The sequence below is a fragment of the Bacillus rossius genome, chromosome 16 (genome assembly GCF_032445375.1).
Source record: "Bacillus rossius redtenbacheri isolate Brsri chromosome 16, Brsri_v3, whole genome shotgun sequence".
In the NCBI taxonomy this organism is placed as follows: Eukaryota; Metazoa; Arthropoda; class Insecta; order Phasmatodea; family Bacillidae; genus Bacillus; species Bacillus rossius.
In genome coordinates this window covers 40,342,044-40,364,589 of record NC_086343.1, presented here as the reverse complement: position 1 = coordinate 40,364,589, position 22,546 = coordinate 40,342,044, and the positions used below count along the sequence as shown (strand labels likewise).

General features: G+C 38.4%; 1 protein-coding gene across 1 annotated transcript in view; it reads left to right on the top strand.

Annotated features, from left to right (window-relative positions):
* Positions 1 to 22,546, top strand: part of LOC134539896 (photoreceptor-specific nuclear receptor-like) — a 172,347-nt gene that overhangs the window by 98,044 nt on the left and 51,757 nt on the right. Inside the window, exon 5 of the mRNA XM_063382245.1 lies at positions 15,643 to 15,757. Within this exon, the coding sequence (XP_063238315.1) occupies positions 15,643 to 15,757 (115 nt within the window). The remainder of the gene's footprint in view (positions 1 to 15,642; positions 15,758 to 22,546) is intronic.

The following is a 22,546-nucleotide window of genomic DNA, read 5'->3' as shown; positions in this document are numbered from 1 at the left end:
ATGCAAAGATAACCATAGACATATGTTGTAGAAAGTTACGATATCTTACTTGTAGTGTTACAAAATATTTCTTCGCAACAGTTAACCAAAGGAGACTTTTGTTAAAGTACAGAACTTATTTTCTGCGCATCAATTCGACCCCAGACTTGCTTCTGTAGGGGAGACCGGGGATGGTTGTAACATTTCAACTTTGATGACAAATAACTACAAAGTTTTTTGAGTTTTAGTCAAACAAGTCATGGAAATAGAAAGCCGGTAATGTTATTTACGATTGATAGCAGATAAAAAAGTATCTTAAGTGATACAACTGACAAAAATTTGTGAAAACTATGTGGAGGCAGAATGTTACATCCATCCCCACGGCGGGGTTGATTGTAACAGTACTTGGGGTTGGTTGTAACAGCACATTAAGACAATGAATTTTAATCAATAAAGGCTGTAGACTACATGAAAAGTAACATGGATAGTATCTAAACAAAAGGATAATGTTCAAAACACACATCAAGGAAATATTTGCTTAAAATACATTTAAAAAATCCGTATTTAACAAAAACATTTCAAGTTTAGGCCTACCCTATAAAACAGAATTTTAATATTTGCATAATTCGTCAGAAAAACACTTTCTCTGTGTGATGCATATATATTAATAATACACAAAGTATATTTCAATTATAAACTCACGGGATTTCACTTTAAATAAATCAAAGAAAATACAAATATAGCTAAATAAAATATTACAATGAAAACAAAGGAAAAAAATTAAATAATAATGCTTCTGCAAAAATTTTACGAGGCACTTCTTACTCGGATATTCCATCTGACATGCAGTTGAGACATATATACCGCTTGGACTTCTTCGCACATTGAAAATGAGCCCATTGCTTGCAGTCCAAACATTGTACCCACTCCTCCCCAGGTTTGCTTTTTGAAAATGGTTCTATGCAGACTAAACACGAACAAGCTTCGTCATAATCTTCCTCTTCAGATGAAGTTATTTGAATATCCATCGTGATTATTTTTTTCAAGTGTGCTCTTGCAGTAACTTTCTTCTTCTTTTCTATGTGTTCATTCTTGGAAATTTCTCTTTTCTTGTATTAATTTTCGATAGCTTGCTTCTCAGGAGTATCTGTTAACACAGCACTCTTACGCTCAATCCTCTTCCTTGTTGTTTTCCTTGTTCCCGATTTAGGAAATGGTAGCACTATTTCAGGAGAAAATTTACGTTTTGATGGTATCACTTCAGAACCAGATGATGTAGACTGCTTTACTGGTGTTGACGGCAAAGAAGACACAATAACTGAAGTAGACCTAGGTGAAGTGGCCATTGGCCTAGAATACCCGTCAACTGAAGTGTTCATCTCTGGATTAGGCAACAAAGACACATTAGCTTGGGCAGCCTGTGTAAGTTTTTTCAATCGTGGCCTTGCCGCGATCAGTTTTCCTCTTGGGATTTCTCATCTACAAATAAAAATAAAAAAAATCATTCAAACATTTTAAACATAGAATATAACTGATTTATTCCCACACATTTATTTCCAATATGCTGTTTGAAAAAATATATTCACTAAGATGTATTAAAATTAACTTTAAACAACGAAAAAACATCATGTGTGTTGCATTGTTACACCAGAGGGGCCGGGGCAGGTTGTAACAAAGATAATTCATTGTTACAACCTGCCCCACACGACACCATTACCGAAAAAACCCTGTGTGAACAGAACTTTTCAAAACATTTGGAAGATAGAGCCAGGTATTTGTAAAGCACAATTACGTTATCCGACAACGTATTTTAAACATCATCATTGCTGCATTACACAAGAGAGGGGAACGTAAGTTCGATGAAGGATGTAATTCACTTACCTTTAAAAAAATAAAATAATTTGATGTGGCGAACGTATTCTCTGGCGTAGGGCGTTGAAAGTCACGTATAAACTGACTCATGAACAGGCACGTTGGTTGATGTAGAGACAGCTGCGCTCTGTTGAGACCTGAACGAACTATGTCGTCTGTTACAACCTACCTCGTGTAACAACCATCCCCGGTCTCCCCTAATGGGTAGAGACCTGAAAAATTCGCGGGTTCATTTCGCGATAGGCTAGAATCCATTTGCCTTCCTTGCTGCTTCAGTGATTGGGCCACAGTTTATCTGAAGGACTCTGGACCAATGGAAAACGTTTGGAAGAAGAAATATCGAACCACAAGCTTCCCAGTTAACACGTGTCACGAGTTAGTAGCCAATCAGCAGGTGTAATCTGCACAAGTACATAGTGGATCATGGAGTCTATTCTAGAGGTCATTGAAAACGCGAATTTTTCCGGTCTCTAGTAATGGGTCTGCAGTCTGTATGACAACTCTGAGCCAATGAGATCTCCCAAATAAAGAAGTGTGCTCGGTTTCGGGTTGATTTCATCTGTTGGTGGGTTGTCGTGATGGAGTACTTGTTTGTTGAGTGTTGTTCACTGCAGTCAGGGCGTGAATGCTAGGTGCCCCTGGAAATAAAAATCACTTCTGAGGGGCCTGCTTCCACCTGACTGTGAAATGGGAATGATATACATTAATCTGTAATTAATTAATTAATCCAATCCCTGGGAATCAAACAGATTTTTGCTCCTGATTGGTATCACATAAACTTCAAAAGAATTTTTTTTTCCTCCGTACATATAGCAGAATGTGTTAAGTAAAAATAACGGCCTGGTCTAAAGACAATTTGCTGCTTGTAGAACACATTTGTAAAGCATCACTTAAATAACCATTTCTCGTAATCTTACAATGATTGAACACGTTTCCCGTCTGGTACAGACTTAGTTATTTTGGTTGGATTGCACAAAATATATTTCCAGGTCATAAAGTCTTGTAAACTTATCAATATCTTATAATAATTCCTTTCTAAATATGTGTCATTTAACGCCACACCTTAATCGCCGCATGCGTGTAGGTAACAATGCTCTTCGCTGAGTTATCAATACATTCTTCCAACTCATCAAAATGTAACGCTTGTGGAATTTTTCTAAAAACATAGGAATGCTCATTGTTGTTCCAACTGCAATAAGAAGCTCGACGACATGTTCTTTGCTCTGTTCAAGATATATTGGCAATGTTATATTGGCAATGTTATATTGGCAATGTTATATTGGCAAGGCTACATTGGCAATGCTATATATTGGCAGTGATATATTGGCAATGCTATATTGGAATCTAAAAAAATTCCTTTCGGTATATCCTACAGTCGTATGTAGATTTAAAAGTACCTATTTATTATGGAAATATTTAAAAACTTCTATAAACTTCTGGAACATTTTAAGAACTTAATGTACAAAATATATTTATGTTCTCCAATATTAAAAAAATATCGATTAAATATTTGCCCATTTTCCATGCAGCAAAAATATTACGAATATTTTTAACACAGTGTATCCAGCATTCAATAGTTTAAAACCCAGCATTGAATAGCTTAGAACGAATTTCATATCATATGCTAACTAAGGTAATTATTTAATTGTTTTTTACCTTCAAACACTATTTTTCATCCCTTTCACTAAGTAATAACGTAGTAGTATAAATTTTATTTTAACAAGATTGAAGATAATTTTAAGATGGATTAAAATAAATTCAAACGAAATTTATATTAAGAAAGTTTTGAATTTATTTTTTAATTTCAACCCAAGTTTTTACGGTAGTAATTCGTTTTATCAAAAACTGTTTCAGCCTAAGTTTTATATTAAGTTTAGAATTCATACAATAAATTATAACAAATAACGATTAAGGAATATTATAGTAGCCTATATCTATTTGAAAAGTTATGATATATTTTTCTTAAATTTTTAGCCTTGTTATTTCCACCCCTTACCGTAATGGTTGGGTATACCAAAATTATTTTAAGAATAGTTTTAGTCACTATGTAAATAGTAAAAACCAAAATAAGAATGGATTCGATAGTGCACAGGGTAGGGAATTTTTATTTATTTTCTAATTTCAACCCAAGGTTTTTTCAACCCCTTGCACTAATGGTCTGTACTATCAAAAATTGTTTCAGACAAATGTTTTGGATAAAAATTATAAAATTTACAAACAATTTTAACGGATTCGATTGTGTCTTTACTAAGGGAGTTATAATTTATCTTACTTCCAACTCTTGTTTTTTTCCACCCCTTACATTTATTATTGGTAGTATGAAAATATTTTCCAGCAGAATGATTTAGATAATATTTATAGGCCTTACAAACAATTTTTTAGGTTTTACAATAAAATGGAATGGAATAAATAGTGTAAAAGGAAAGTATTTTGGTTTTTTTTTTCATTTCCACACCTTTTTTCAAACCCTTTTAGCAATGGTTTTTCTCATCAAAAATTGTTTGCAACAACATTTTTTGAAAAAATTATAAGATTAATACAAAATTTGTACGTATTCGATGTTGTGCCTACGAAGGGAGTAATGATTTTTTATGTCCTCCAACCCTTGTTTATTCTACCTCTTGCAGTAATGGTTTGTCGTATCAAAAACTTATTTAGAAAAAGATTTTGATACTCGAACGAGTTATAATTAGAGACCGGAAAAATTCGCGAATTCATTTCGCGATAGGCTAAAATACAAATAGTTATACCTCAGTGCTGACTCTGCTATTGGCTCACAACTCACCTGGATGACTCTGGGCCAATGAGAAACACCCAACCAAAGATTTATTGAATCACGGGCTGCTACGTTGGGACGTCTCACAAAACAGCAGCCAATGAGTGCGTGAAATTTGGCCGAGTGTACGTAGAACTGTGGAGTTCATCCTGCAGGTCATTGAATCCGCGAATTGTTCCGGTCCCTAGTTATAATACGTTCAAGCGGTTGTGATATTTTCCATATTATGGGAGTTACGACCATTTTTCTGTTTTTCAAAAAACCTTCCCCATTTCTACAAATTTCTTCGGATATTGCCCATTAATGAATCTGACCGATATTTTCCCCTACTTGGTTTTATGTATCAGTTTCGAAGTGATTTGTGAGAAATTGCGAAAGTTATTGTGTCCAAGTGTCCACAAAAATGTATATATATATATATATATATATTATTATTATTATTAAACTTTTGAGTTGATGGTTTTCGGGTATATGGACCATGAAACGAAAAACTATATAAAACATTTTCCGAAAGTCACGCCATGGTAACGGCTACAATAGGTAGTATTTCTTTGTAATCTAAAATTAAAATATTTTATATTACCAATTATTTACTATATAAATATGGTATTATCCACAAGCACATAAAATATGTTATTCATACAAATTTACATAAGTATTTTGCAGAGGTTTTTCGTAAATATGTTGGATTCAATAGAAACCTTTTTAATACAATATATGACAGTTAATCTAAAAATTAATTTTTGACTATGTTATAAATTTTTTTATAAATATCCCATTCATAAAAAAGGCAACAACTTTAAACTGAGAAAGTAAAATATAACTGCTTTTACAATACAATTTTTCATTATATTTCACATTAAAATCCTAATTTTTATCCTAGCTAGAGGAACTATGACTTAAAATTACTGTATGTCAACCATCCAGCCTTTAAAACAATATTTATTTGAACTAACCTAATGCTGTTTAGTGTGGGCTGGGAAAATTCACACGTTTAAGGATTTCCAGGAAATACTCAACCGTCTTCCCATACACTGGCCAATGAAACCTGTTCATTAGCTGATGGTATAAAAATTATAGTTTCATTACAGACCTATAAGTATGTATTTGAATGTTAGCCTTCCTATTTGGTAAAACTCTAAAACTGACTGACTGACATCGCACAGCTTAAACCGGTGGGTCTAGAAGAATGACATTTTCCATAGGAGTTTCCTATAACTAGGACCATGCATATTTCACGAAAAGATTCCGAGACTAGCTGAAAGTTAAAACACTGTTTCATCGTCTGTGTTTCGTGGTTGGGTGAGTTTCTTTCAGGTACATTATTTTTACAAGTCCAATCACAGTAATTCATTGCGGAAGCAAACCCGTCCTGAATGGCCATGTCAAATAAGGCAATGACTTCTCTCGCAGACGGCCGCCAATCCCAAGGAAGAAACCACTGGTGTGGATATATCTTGTTGAAGTCTAACATGCTTTCAGATTTTTTTTCGCGAAAAAATGCCTGCCCCTACTTATAACACGTAGGTGAGCTCTAAGAAAGGATGAGGTGATAAAAATTGTTTATGGAAGTTTATCATTTTTTTAGTTAGAAATATGGAAGTTGGTGTAAAAGCTTTTGTTTGTGAATAAAAGTATTATGTTCAAGCGTTTTGGGTAATTCATCGAAAATGAGGCTCAAACACTTTCCCACCAGGCACATGGCTAGTAGCGAAAATAATTCGAGAATGTATCCTATCTCTAGTGTGCTAGCTTCCAAGTGTAGTGTCCCAGCTGAAAGTCAGGACGAAGAAGAGGCAGTGAGGATCTTTCACGCACTAGGTTTCAATAGCAGTATCACGTCAGCTTGGCAAGTTTGTTTATAATCAGAGAGGACGGCGTGTGTCGCTATAAGCGCTACCTGGTCCAAGTGCCTACGTAACAAAATAAATCAAGTAGGCGGGAAACTTGGGGTTCCGTCTTAGGCACCGCCTTGATTATCTATTACTAGGGACCGGAAAAATTCGTGGGTTCAATGGCCTGTAGGATGAACTCCATAGTTCTGCGTACTCTCGGTCAAATGCCACCCACTCATTGGCTGCTGTCTTGTGAGACGTCCCAACTTAGCAGCCTGTGATTCGATAAAACCAAGGTCGGGTGTTTCTCATTGGCTCAGAGTCATCCAGGTGAGTTGTGAGCCAATAGTATAGGCAGGACTGAGGTACAACTATTTGTATTTTAGCCTTACGCGAAATGAATTCGCGAATTTTTCCGGTCTCTACATATTGATAGCTAACTAGTGGTTTATTATTATATGTTTTAGTAGCTATGTAACCTATACAAAGAGACAGAAAATATTCGCTATTTAATTTCATGTTAGGCTAAAATTCAATAATTATACCTTTGTTCTGCTTCTGGTATTGGCTCACTGTCAAAATAGGTCAGTTAGAGACCATAAATTAAAAAAAAAATTGCCCACAGTTTATCTGAAGGACTCTGGACCAATGGAAAACGTTCGGCAGAAGAAGTATCGAATCACAAGCTTCCCAGTCAACACGTGTCACGAGTTAGTAGCCAATCAGCAGTTGTAATCTGCACAAGTACATAGAGGATCATGGAGTCTATCCTAGAGGTCATTGAAAACATGAATTTTTCCGGTCTCTGCTTACAAGTAATCTACTAATCAACAGGTGTCGTTGCTTCTGTATGCATAGGACCATGAAATATATCCTGGAGCTGAATGAAAACGTGAATTTTCCCAATCCATATGACATAGATACAGTTTAAATTTTTTTTTGGTCTATATTTACAAGTACTTAAATCATAAAAATTAATCATAATAAATTGTCAATTGGATCATTTTTCTGTTAAATAATTCCTTATTTGATTTTTCAAACTCAATAGTGTAATTTATATCAATCGTATCATGTAGGCCTACTGAAAGCATGAAATCATGTAGTAAACAGTTTTGGACTAACCTTTTTTCTTCGTCATTAAACCAATCTTAGTATATCATTCATAATTCAATAAAAATTTGTTTTCTAAAACCTTGAAAAAATTAGGTTTATTTATGGTTATGAGAAAACCTAATTTTATTGATTTAATTAATGATATACTAGAAATAAGGGCTTTACCACGAAGTCTGTATACAAACGGTTAGTCAAAAAACTGTATACCACATGATTTCATGCGATCGGTGCATGCTAGGACTGATAAAATAATTTTCTCCTAGGTTCATAAACACCATGCTTGTTTAGTAGAAAAATTACAACGTTATAAATAGATCAATGTGGTTATTTAAAATCGTGTGCACAATGTGAGATGAGTAGGTATTAAGGCGCCCGCCTAGTCAGGGGTGTATGTGTGTCAGTGAGGCGGGATGATAAGCGCGACGCTCGCTGGTGCTTCTAGCGCGGTGTCGCCTCTGGACTGGCGCGCAGTCTTCTCGTCGTGCATATGAGCGGTGACCGTAACATTATACGGCCGAGAAATGAAGATAAAGGTGAAATGCAAGTCTCTTAAGTGCTTTCAAGAATCTGTACCGGTTGTTTTACGCCTAAAAATTACTCTGTATACATGCGTTTTAGCCATTTTAAGTCTTCTAAAAATACAGTTAAAAAAACTTAATCCGAAATCAAAATTACTTTTCGGACCTCAGCGAACTCTTGAATGCTTATCGTAAGCAGAGCCCCACACAGATATCTTGAGTAGTTTTGAAATCGCGTTGTTTTTACCGAAGCTCTGCGCACCGTGTGTGTGCCCGGGTAGGCGGAGCCCTTAAAGGGGTGCCTCCCATTTCAGGTCATGATTTTATATTTACAGTCATTACAGATAAACTTGCAGACTTTTTCAATTGTTTAACTTTCACGAAATGAAAAATATATACAGCGCATACTTTCTGCATAAATAGCTGCCAAAGTTACATTTTTAACTTTTTGAGTTGTACAAATAAGGAGAATTTAATTTATTGCAGAACTGAAATTTTTTAGGTTTAACTGCAATGCCTCTGGCTACTTCAAGAAATGGTTTGGATTTATTTCGGAAAGTATTAATTAATCTTACCTGGCATTTTAAAATTCTCAAATTTGTTACGATTTTGACAGCCAAGAAACATGAAATGAGTTTTTGTGATCGAAATGCAAAGCATATCATGAAGTAGCCAGTGGCATAGCAGTTAAACCTAGAACGTTTCAGTTCTGCAATAAATCAAATTCTACTTATTTGTACAACCCAAGAACGTTAAAAAATGCAACTTTGGCAGCTAATTATGCAAAACGTATGCGCTGTATAAATTTTTCATTTCGTGAAAGTTAATCAATTGATAAAGTCTATAAGTAGAAACCTTCAAAATTCGCGGATTCATTGACCTCTAGGATAGACTCCACAGTCCTTTAAATACTCGCGGAAATGACACCTGTTCATTGGCTACTGACGCGTGAGACGTCTCAACTAGGCTGTCCGTAATTTGGCACTTTCTTGGTTTAGTGTTTCCCATTGGCTCACAGTTCCCCGGATAAAATGTGGGCCAATCGCAGAAGCGGTACGAAGGTATAGTTGTTTTGATGCTAGCCTATCGCGAAATGAATCCGCGAATTTTGCATGTCTCTATCTATACGTTGATGAGTGATTAATAGAGACCGGAAAATTTCGCGAATTCATTCGGCGATAGGCTAGAATTCAAATACTTTTAGATGATTTGGCTATTGGCTTACTGTTCATTTGGACTTATCTCAACCAATAATAAATCTCAACCAAAGAAGAATCGAATCACAGACAAACCAGCTGAGACGACTCACAAGTCGGCAGCCACTGAACTTGCATTATTTGCCCAAGTGTACGAGGGAAAGTGCAGTCTATCCTGAAGGCCATCGAACCCACGACTTTTTCTGGTCCCTAGTGATTAATATAAATATAAAATCGTGACTTGAAACGGGAGGCACGTGTTAAGGGGGAGCGCTCGGCGCGGCGGTTGCGCGGCCGGCCAACAGGTAGCAGCACCTGCGCGCGGGAGGTGGTGACGTCAGGGGGCGGGGCTGTCAGCGGCAGGCGACGTTGCCGGCAGTTGTCGCTGACGCGAGGCCCGCCCCAGGTGGCCGGGAGGGGCGGTCCCCCGCGGCGAGCTCATTCCGCGCGGTAATTGCTCCCTCCCCTTCACTACCCATCCCTCCCTCCTCCACGGCTGACAGCGACAGCGACCCCGCCCTCTGCAGGAGGGGAGGGGGGACACCACTGCTGCGCGTCAGTTCCGCAGCTGTGATTCCTCGGGACAGGGGACATGCCGTTATACACTTCACCCCCGCTCCCCCGGTGATGGCGCATTCCCCCCGCACAGCTTTAAACCAAACTATCGCTAGACACCTGAACAATTCGCGGGTTCATTTCGTGGTAGGCTAGAATCCAAATACATTTGCCTTTCTTGCTGCTTCAATGATTGGGACACAGTTTATCTGAAGGACTCTGGACCAATGGGAAACGTTCGACAGAAGAAGTATCGAATCACAAGCTTCTCAGTTAACACGTGTCACGAGTTAGTAGCCAATCAGCAGGTGCAATCTGCACAAGTACATAGAAGATCTTGGAGTCTATCCTAGAAGTCATTGAAAACGCGAATTTTTGGCGGTCCCTAATGATGGCGCATTCCCCTCGCAGAGCTTTAAACCAAACAATTGTCACCCTCTCCAAAAAAAAAAATACTTACCTAGGACTTGGAATTTGATAGTGTCCAATCAGGTAGTCCGTGAGTTTCAAGCCATTTTTTTTATTTAGTTTATTAAAATCGTTTTGAACACAAATATGACACTAAAATATTTTGCATTTTTTTTTTTGGGAAGTTTACATCATCTAATATATTTTTTTTAGATTTTGAGTTTTTTTTTAAAATGTTTGTCATACATAGGGGCCGGAATAATTCGAGGGTTCGTTGGCCTTCAGGATAGACTGCACATTCCCCTGTACACTTGGGCAAATAACTCAAGTTCATTGGCTGCCGACTTGTGTGTCGTCTCGGCTGGTTTGTCTGTGATTCGATCCGTCTTTGGTTGAGAGTTTTTTAATTGTTTTAGATTCGTCCAGATGAACAGTAAGCCAATAGCTAGAGACGGGAAAAATTGGCGGGTTGAATGACCTCCAGGATAGACTCTAATATCCTCTACACACTCGGGTAAATGCCAACTGTTCATTGGCTGCTGACTTGTGAGTTGTCTCGACTGGGTGGCCCGTGATTCGACACTTCTATGAGTGACGGTCTCTAATTGGCCCTCAGTCCTCCAGATTAACAGTGAACCAATGGCAGAAGCAGCACTAAGGTATAATTATTTGAATTTTAGCATAGCACGAAATGAACACGCGAATTTTTCAGGTCTCTACCAATAGCAAAATCATAATAAAGGCATATGTATTTGAATTCTAGTCTATTGCCAAATGAATGTGCGAATTTTTCCGGTCTCTAGTCATACATCCCCTCTGGGTCTCACTGGACAACAGGTAGTTTAGATTCGCCCGCACCACTGGAAACCAATAACGACATTGCAAAACCCAAACGCCTAATCACATTAATTCCGGTCAGAAGTTATACAAATCTGCGAAACTGGCTGTTCTGGAATGGCTGGACGACAGTCTTCCTGACACGACACTCAGCTGTAAACAAACAAGTAGAAGAAATTTTAATGCAATCGTGCGCAAACCAATCCAAAAATTACAATAAATAACTCTGACAATGTTTTCAGTTAATGAACATATCTACTCATGTATAGGGACATGCATATTTCGCGAAAAGATTCCTAGACTAGTTGAAAGTTAAAACACTGTATCATCGTCTGTGTTTCGTGGTTGGGTGAGTTTCTTCAGTTCCACGTCGATTGTCACAACACCAATCACAGTGCTTCAGCGCGGAAGCAATCGCGTCCTGAGTGGCTCGGCCAAATAAGGCAACGACTTCTCTCGCAGACGGCCGCCAATCACAAGGAAGTAACCGCTGGTGTGGATATACCTTGTTGCAGTCTAATAGGCGTTCAGATTTATTCGCGAAAAATTCCTGCCCCTACGTATGTTTCTTAGTTGTGTGAAGCTACAAGAATCCTCTAAGTAACAATAGTAAAGAAATAAAAAAAATTGATATTTTTTTCTTGTGCCAGGTTAGATTCCATAAACGTGCCCTTTTTTCAAGGTCGCACATTATTAGAACCGAATTTATAATTCTGTTTGACAATTACCGGCTTCTATACATTTAGTGCATGTCAAATACCATTTTCCAATGAGGCAGATACGGCCATGTAAAGATCTGAACGTTCAATAGACTGCACCAGCGTTCCTTTTCTTGTGATTGGTAATCTTCTGCAAGAAAACACATCGCTTTATTTGACCGAGCTATTCGGGACGAGTTTTGCTTCCGCACTGAAGGCCTCTGATTCGTGTGTTGGGACGAATTTGATCCTGAAAGGAATCTCATCAAATCACAAAACACAGGCGATTCTAAGATGTTTTAACACACGGCTATTTGCGAAATATTTTCGCGAAAAATTCATGGCCCTTTACATAGGTAGGGACCGGAAAAATTCGCGTTTACAATTACCTCTAGGATAGACTCCATGATCTCTATGTACTTGTGCAGATTACACCTGCTGATTGGCTACTAACTCGTGACACGTGTTAACTGGGAAGCTTGTGATTCAATACTTCTTCTGTCGAACGTTTTTCATTGGTTCAGAGTCATTCAGATAAACTGTGGCACAATCATTGAAGCAGCAAGAAAAGCAAATGTATTTGGATTCTATCCTATCGCGAAATGAACCCGCGAATTTTGCAGGTCTCTATACATAGGACATTTAAAAGTACATAATTTGGCAATATAGGCTGTCACTTGGCAATAACGAGAAGTTTGCAAGTCCCAGTAAATTACAGATTTTTGGCGAACCGAAAAATTAAATGGTTTATTTCCGGACAGGTAGGGCCTGGACAAATTTGCGTGCTGAATAAAATATATGATAAATTTCACCATACCTTAAATCCTTATTGTTTGCTGTCTTAACTGGGTGACTGTGATTCGTCAAACATCTGGTTGAGGTATAACTCAATGGGTTTCTGAGCATGACAGAGAAGTACACAACAGGCAATTATTGGTTATTTGAATTTAAGCTCCCACGAGATTAAATTGCTATGTTTTACAGTTACTGGTGATAGGCCAAAATATCAAACAATTTTATATTTGGCACGTGTCTGGGTTTGGCTTACAGTGTTGTGGAAGACTAGAAGCCAGTGAGAAACACTCAACAAATAACACGATTTGAACCACATGTGGTACTGATAAGATATTTATTAATAGAGACCTTAAAAATTCGCGGGTTCATTTCGCGATAGGCTAGAATCCAAATACATATGCCTTTCTTGCTGCTTCAGTGATTGGGCCACAATTTATCTGAAGGACTCTGGACCAATGAAAAACCTTCGACAGAAGAAGTATCGAATCACAAGCTTCCCAGTTAACACGTGTCACTAGTTAGTAGCCAATCAGCAGGTGTAATCTGCACAAGTACATAGAGGATCATGGAGTCTATCCCAGAGGTCATTGAAAACGCGAATTTTTCCGGTCCCTATTTATTAAGTTATAAGCCAATGAGCAGTGACTATATTTCTGCATATGTGGATACTATCCTAGAGGTTACTGAGCCCACGAATTTGTGTAATTAATGTCCATAGCAACAATCTCTATGGTATACTTGGCTAGAAGGAAAAAGAAATGCTTTGGCGCAATGTGAAAACATTATATTTCCTGGTTTGAATTCCAATATTGCCACCCTTATACGTATTTTTAATGGTTTCCCGGAATCATTCCAGGAATTAGCATAGATGATTCTTTACTATACGCCATGGCCAATTATTTCCATAATTCCCTGATTTTCAGCCTATTTTCCGAGGGACAATAATATCCTTATGAGATTACATTAATGTGTTTGAGCTTGAGCCTGTTTGTATGCGGGTGAGTTACCCACCCCTTATAACATTTCTGTTGCTGAACTGATTTAGATGAAATTTCATACCAGTATATTTACAAGCTTATAGATTGGACCACCCTTAACCAGACACGTTTCTGAGGTAGTCAAAGATAACCTCATTGACAAAGAAAATTTAATGATGTACAAACCTGTTCCTAATTCAGTCAGTCCAAGTCAGTACTCAATATGCAAAAGAAATAGTAGTATACAGTAAGTAGTTCTCCCTGGGACAGGATTCAGGCTGAGGAGCCTAGGAGCCGACCGCCATCTTGGATGACCTTAACCTTGACCGTTGACCTTAAGATTCAAAATTTTATATAATTTACCAAAAATCACTCGAAATTTGCCAAAATTTATCCGAAATACGCCAAAAATATTCCAAAATGTCCAGTTTTTGGAAAAAGAAATTCCGCTTAAGATACCCAAACATTTAAAAATAAATTAAAAATAAAAAGTCATTCATTGACTTTGCCAATTAGGATGGCATGGCCACCATTTTGAATTATGACGTCACCGTTGCATTTTACGTTATGACCGCCTTCTTGAAAATCCGTATTAATTATGCTACGATATCGGGAAAAATATTTTAAAATTAATAAAAATTTTAGTAAAAAACTTCCCGCCATCTTTGATTATGACGTCACGGCAGCCATCTTGAAAATTTGTAATTATTATCAAAAAATTGGGAAAAAATTTAAAATTTATAAAAAATTATTAAAATTTAATATTAATAGAATTTTAAATAAAAACCCCACTTACATCATAAAGTCTTCGGTTCGAACCCGGCAAGAACAAAAACTCCATGGAAGCCAACGACAGACTGACCTCCCACCACTAATACCAAGGTAGATATTTTGCCAGATAGTATGGCGTCTCGCCCGCCATCTTGATTTCGTCTGCTGGAGGCCACCATATTGTGTTCGTCTGCTAGAGATTCTTGCATGTTGTTATTTTAATTTTTACTCACTAGAGAGCAGTAATTATATATTAACATGAAGTCCGCCATCTTGACATTTAATCGTCATCTTGTAAATCTGTATTTATTTAGCTAAAAATTAGGGAACATTCCAAATTCATTTTCAAAATCTGTAATCAATATACTGAATGATTCAATCAGTTCCTGTTCTTGGTTTTATAATTTATCAATAGGTACAAAAAATAATTTCACATGAAATTTTTTATTCAATAAAAGCAGTTTAGGTTCATAGTCTACAGCTTCCAGTAAGCCGATGATGACATATTGGTGGCCTTCTTGGAAATTTGTATTAATTAAGCTATAAATTCGGGAAATTTGTAAAAATCATTTCAACTGCTCGCTTTAGATTGGAGACTCGTATGTGTACAAGCTCAAAAACTGATGTTTTCAACAAATTGCAATAATGTCTGGACATTAATCTAAACCTAAGACTGTGCTTGATGCATTAAACGTAAATGATAATGGATTCCACTTGAAGAAATCTGCATTTCGTGGAACGTTGAAAGACTACTATTATCTACATACTTTATGTGTCTCAAAATACATCTGTACTTTTCTTGTTGATATCAAGCAGAAAATAATCAATGAGCTTACAGACGAAATATGGATCTTTAAATTATAAATGGTTTTTATATGGGAAATCATATCCGTTACTAGCCAGAGAATTTGAGAAATAACCATGGCACTAATGATAAATGATAAATATACAATATTTACGAAATTCTACGCCTGAATTAAAAAAAATTGTAACATTTAATTAAGAATCTTTATTTTTTACGAAATAAGAATAAGTTGACATTAATTTCACTCAGGTAACCATTCGCGTCCAGAGCTAGTTAGTAACTACGTTTTTTTTAGACAAGTCAGCCGTTTATTGGAGAATAGACACCAATGCCAAGATTAAATTTTGCACCAATATAGATCATAAATTTTCGGACTGCAGCCAAAACAGCACTGCTGTATAAATGAGGCCGATATATAGTCTATCTATGTAGTTATGTAATATATGGCGGTGGTCCTACACCCGGGAGCAGGTGGCGAGTGTGTGTACGCCTTGTTGCTGTCGGCAGCGGTGCAGAACGAGCGGCAGCCGCGCAACACGGCGACCATCAGGCCCGAGGCGCTGGTGGAGATGGACCAGGAGCGAGCCCTGCGCGAGGCCGCCGTCGCCGTCGGCGTGTTCGGGTGAGTGCCCCTGCACCTCCCTGCACCCTCCCTGCACCACCCTGCACCACCCTGCACCTCCCTGCACCCTCCATGCACCCCGCTGCACAACCCTGCACCTCCCTGCACCCTCCCTGCACCACCCTGCACCCTCAATGCAAAACCCTGCACCTCCGTGCACCTTCTTGCACCTACCCTGCACCACTTTGCACCATCCTGCACCACCCTGCACCGGCGACCTCGGAGGTACAGATGCCGCCTTCGTGCCGGGTCGTCCAAGGTCAATGTGTATTTTATGAAATTAATACCAAAGGAAAATTAATATACAGAACAATTTAATCTAAAGATGTTTTAACTAACTGCTCCATTGCAAAGAAAAAAATACGAATGAGCATTTGGCATTCTTCCAAAAATTATTGCGGTGCAATACCTGTGAAATGTAACCTGCTACAATACAGGAAACACGGCACTGAAATAAGAACTGAAAGTACTGAAAGTATGCCGGAGCGGCTCGATATGTGCTGAATTACAGAATGTGCCGTGTGATATACTGTATTATACTGTATTACTACATAGTCTGGGTGCCTGTTCTTTAGTTTAATTCCTTCCGGTTAGCAATTATTATCGAAACAAATTGTAGTTACATAAATGTTGATGGTAAAAGTTTGTTTAATAACTTAAAAAAACTTATTTGGAAGAGTAGTAATAATGTCATCACGAAGTGAGTGTATTTTAAACATTGATTTTTTTTTAACCCCAGCAAGCAATTACCATCTTTAAATCGAAAAATTTCTTGTCATCCAGATGGGAAAAGTGAGTAAAGGATGATTCTCTTTTTACTTCAATTGTTGAATTATTGTAAAATGATCACACAACTACTCTACAACTTCTCACTTTCTTGGTTAAAGCATCATTGTGAATAAACTAGTGCAATAATGTTATTGATAGCGAAGAAAGCAAAGGTGGTTCAACATGTGTTGAACACTCTGGTGGGAGAAAGGTGATCTCACCGTAGCCCCTAGAAATAAATAAATAACAATATGCGCTGTTTAACATTATGTGCTGAAAATATTTCTCGCCATTAGAAATGAATAAAACTATAAACTCCTACAATACCACAAGGTAACTCTAACTCTTGATATCAATTCGCTTTGGATGCGTTTTTATCACAGATACAGCAAAATTTGACTAATTTTTTTTCAGAAAAGATTTTTTTTATTTATACATACAATTCCTGTGCAATACATATTGGCCGATAATCTCAGAGACATGCGAAGGGGAATGCTGTATTCATCATGGAGCTGAGAGTAGCGAACTAGACCGATATTCACGAATGGAATCAGTTACATTCTAAAGACTACTATTAAACTATTTCGTTGAAGAAAACAATACCTTAAAGCAGAACTTTTCACTGTTCATAAAATAATATGATTGGTTTCAAGAATAAAATCATTTATAATAATAAACATAAATCAGTACTGTTTTATTTATATAAAATGGCTTATCGTACACCCATTTCCTCCGTGTTCCAAAAAAAGCAATACAAGGGTGTTGATTAAATGTTTATGTAAATAACATAGTTATATATAAAACGGAAATTATAAGATGATATTCATATATGTCCACCTTCTTTAATAATAAATAAATAAATCTAATTAAAATACATTTTGATTTTCAGGTGATGATTCATAATCGGTGAATATGTTTTGATAGCCTATATCTCGGCTATCCTCTCCAAGTATTGGAACATTGTAGAGTCACTCTTAATCATATTTTGAAACGTTAGGTATACTTTCTGCGTACTGTTGATTTTGGTGATAAGCTTAGAGTGAATTTTTGCACGCTACAGTGAGGGGCGAAAGTTACGGCGCTAAATTAAACATGGTTGTTATTTCCTTTTATCAAAATTTACCACATTCAGCGCGAGTAGATACTCTGAGTTTATACTTACCTATTCTATTAATAGAGCAGATGCCAACTTACATTCAGTTGTATTTAGAATATCTTAAATGTTTAGTTTTCTAAATACATGTTTGGACACTTGACATGAAAAACATAGTCTGTGTTGTATTTGGGGCACAGACACAAGATTTACAAAAACTTGCATATCTGTGATTACGACAGTCATTTTGCATTTTCACTTGACTGGAATTGATCCGTTTGTCCAGCAATTGCCTCTTCTCACAATTTCATACGAGTTACTGTCCTCATAACTAATGATCATGGAAATAAATGTATACAAGACATTATAAAATGGTGTATACAACTGATAGGTAATACCAGATAAAATCATTTCTATTACCACACAATTTTAATAAAATCATATTTTTAAAATGTCATTTAAAATATAAATACAAGATAGGCCTAGACTTGAGCTTATTTATAAAATAAAATTAATATATATAACTTATTTTCAAAACAAAGATTGGATTTTGACAAGAAATACCATAAGTCTTGACTACTTTATAAAATTTAAAAGTAACATTTAGTTTTTTTATATCATTAAAACTAATAAATATAATAAAATGTTACAGCAATAAACTGATATAAAATAATGTATATAAAATTCCAATACACACCAATATCTTAATGTGCAAACAAAAAGTTAAATTTTTTGAAAAAACCATTCACGTAACAAAAAAGTTACATCACGTTATAACGTTTTCTCCACAAAAATATGAAAGTCAAACATAAAATAACAAAAAAAAAATTCTTAAAATAATTCTGTCGGAAATAAGCAGTCAAAGTAGTCAAATAGGCCAATCTCTCTACTGATGAGTATGCCTACATAACATTATCACTCACTTATACTAATAACAATAAGTTGATAATATTAAAAATGTGTAATTTTCATAAATACATAAAAAAATAGGACGGATAGTTACATTATATTGGACAGATATATATATATATATATATATATATATATATATATATATATTTGTTTATTTATTTTGTCGTTATGCGTTCCAAGTGTAATGACAAAAAAAGGGGGCTGTCTGTAAATTCGGTTTACAGACGATAATTTTACGTGATAACGTCATAAAACATTGATGAAAAATTGCATACATTTTAATTTTTAAACATTATTTACAGTTTTTGAAAATTTAATATAAAAAAAATTGTTTAAATATAATCACGAACAATTAGTTATAGAAATAAACTGAAATAAAATCAATGTCAATAAATTGTTAATTTGAAATGAAATTAGACAAATAAATCAATTTTTTATAATTGCTGATTTTAAAAAGCCCACCTTAACCTGTTTGATATTATAGAAGGTTTTTCTCGCACGGAGGCTGGCCGGTTCATGCACGCTCGGCTCAGGCGGAACATGACAATGAGTCATGCTTTTCCGTGCGTGCAGTCGGCGTTCAACGATTTATAAGACGTTATCACGTCAAATAAAAAGGAAACCTTGCAGTTACGTGACTTGTTAGCTGGGCGTGTCCTGCCAGAGATAGAGCTGCTGAGTGCCTGGTCGCTTGGCGCGGCGTGGGTGGCTGATGGCGACACGCTAGCGCGCCCTCAGCTCCGGGCTGTTACCTTTGACCGCGGTCAAAGCGGGCGCTTACAGCTGACTCGCCGCAGTCAAAGCAAGGCGCTGACTCCTCCGCGCCGCGCGGCAGGGAGTTAGTTCCGTGTCGCCGGGCCCAGCGCATCTCCTCCCACTCAAACACACAGTGGCTCCGAAACACCTTTATCCTTCTACTCACACACTTTCAGTGGCCTAGAACCACCCTCATATCTCTACTTACACGCGAAACTCCTCCCACTCAGAAATACCTTTTGACGTGATAACGTCTTATTAAATCGATGAACGCCGGCTGCACGCACGAGAAAGCATGACTCATTGTCACGTTACACCTGAGCCGAGCGTGCAAGAACCGGCCAACCACGGTGCGATAAAATCTTCTATAATACCAAACAGGTTAAGGCGGTCTTTTTTAACTAATTGTTTGTGATTATATATAAACAAATAAATAAAATTAAAATTTGCAAAAAACTAAATAATATTTTTAAATTAAAAAGTATGCAATTTTTCATCAATGTTTTGTTATGACGTTATCACGTAAAATTATCGTCCGTAAACCGACTTTACAAACAAGCCCCTTTTTTTCCTTCTAGTCACATACCTTCAGTAGCCTAGAAACACACTCATATTTCTACTTACTCGGGATAGTGGCCTCGAAACGACGTGATCCTCCTACTAAGACCTACAGAGCCCCCTAAGCATCATTGTTTTCCTTCTGAAACACTTTTATTAGCCTCGAAATAACGAGGTACTCCATTACCATACACTTTTATTGTCCTCGAAAAACTGTAGATCTCCTACTACACACTCGATGGTCCACCAACCAACACTCGCAGTGGAGTTGAAAACATCCGTTCTCTTACACACACACGCATATACAATCACACGAAATAAGAATTTGATTTATAGCAGACAACGGTTTACACCAAGCTGGACTGTCGTCCATTTGTTGCTTATTGATACGCCGTTAATCTTTTGGTGTCATTATTTAATTGTTGGAGACTTCGCAGCAATGTTTTATTACACTTTGTAGAACAATTCTGTTATATTTTAAGTGAGACCATCAATATTTCCCAAATCAGCTGTTGTAAACCTTGACTTATTTGTTTTGTTTACGAATGGTGTTTCAACAAATACACACTTTGGCTTGAGAAGTAGTTTACATAAGGAATATGTTGGTGAAGTAAGTACCAAACCCTTGCTGCACTGAAACTCGGACCAGCAGTATCTGCCAGCGATGGAGCACTCGAGGGGTGCCACTGGTGGTCGCTGGGCCACAGCCGGAGGGAAGATGGCTCATGAAGAGGCGCGCAGTTGGTAGCGGGTGTCTGGAGGGCTCCCAGCGGGGGCCACATCTGTTGCTCCCTCCCGACCCAACCACCCCAAGGGGAGGTGTTTAGATTCGATTTAGGACCCCTGCCCTGGGTTGAGGGGCTGAGGGTTGAGGGTTGAGGGTTGTGACTGCGCGAGAGGGGATTAGGGCCGGCATGATACTGCGCCTGCTCGCGGGGGGCAACTGTCCAGGGACCAATTGCGAGTCCTATCTCCCGGCCGTGCGCTCATTACGGGCCGGCGCGTCTTCAGCTGTCACGCCACGGCTCAGGGGCTTTGCCCCCGGGCCTGGGTCCTCCCGGGGTGGACTAGGGCCCACCCGGTGTGGACTAGGGTCCTCCCTGGTGAACTAGGGTCTTCTCGGGGTGGACTAGGGTCCTCTCGGGGTGGACTAACTTAATATAGCAAAATCTCTAAAAACATATACATCATTAGAAATATATAATGCGAAGCAACTATAGATTAATTATAAAATTTAATAAAAATTTCAAACGGAAAAATAATTTTTTTATTTTCTTAGTTAACTTTGAAAATTTTACTATCCGAATAGTTTTTTTCAATAATGAAATGTGTTGCTGTGTTGCATAAATATTGTACGCCATACGCTTGCTGAACTGTGAAATTTGAGAAGTAGTGAATGGCTACTGGAGCCACGACTGGACTACAAGCTCTTGTACGAACCGGAAACACCCTCTGTCCACGACCCAGAGTGTGTTACGGGCGTGTACAGTGTTGTGGTTGCAGGCGTGTGCATAGTTGTTGTTGCGGCAATGAACAGGGTTATGGTGGAGTGCGTGTACATGGTTGTGGTGGCAGACGTGTGCATGGTTGTTGTTGCGGCAATGAACAGGGTTGTGGTGTAGTGCGTGTACATGGTTGTGGTGGCAGGCGTGTGCATGGTTGTTGTTGCGGCAATGAACAGGGTTGTTGTGGAGTGCGTGTACATGGTTGTGGTGGCAGGCGTGTGCATGGTTGTTGTTGCGGCAAAGAACAGGGTTGTGGTGGAGTGCGTGTACATGGTTGTGGTGGCAGGCGTGTGCATGGTTGTTGTTGCGGCAATGAACAGGGTTGTGGTGTAGTGCGTGTACATGGTTGTGGTGGCAGGCGTGTGCATGGTTGTTGTTGCGGCAATGAACAGGGTTGTGGTGGAGTGCGTGTTCATGGTTGTGGTGGCAGGCGTGTGTATGGTTGTTGTTGCGGCAATGAACAGGGTTGTGGTGGAGTGCGTGTACATGGTTGTGGTGGCAGGCGTGTGCATGGTTGTTGTTGCGGCAATGAACAGGGTTGTGGTGGAATGCGTGTACATGGTTGTGGTTGCAGGCGTGTGCATGGTTGTTGTTGCGGCAATGAACAAGGTTGTGGTGGAGTGCGTGTACATGGTTGTGTTTGCGGGCGTGTGCAAGGTTGTTGTTGCGGCAATGAACAGGGTTGTGGTGGAGTGCGTGTTCATGGTTGTGGTGGCAGGCGTGTGCATGGTTGTTGTTGCGGCAATGAACAGGGTTGTGGTGGAGTGCGTGTACATGGTTGTGTTTGCGGGCGTGTGCATGGTTGTTGTTGCGGCAATGAACAGGGTTGTGGTGGAGTGCGTGTACATGGTTGTGGTGGCAGGCGTGTGCATGGTTGTTGTTGCGGCAATGAACAGGGTTGTGGTGGAGTGCGTGTACATGGTTGTGGTGGCAGGCGTGTGCATGGTTGTTGTTGCGGCAATGAACAGGGTTGTGGTGGAGTGCGTGTACATGGTTGTGGTTCCAGGCGTGTGCATGGTTGTTGTTGCGGCAATGAACAGGGTTGTGGTGGAGTGCGTGTACATGGTTGTGGTGGCAGGCGTGTGCATGGTTGTTGTTGTGGCAATGAACAGGGTTGTGGTGGAGTGCGTGTACATGGTTGTGCTGGCAGGCGTGTGCATGGTTGTTGTTGCGGCAATGAACAGGGTTGTGGTGGAG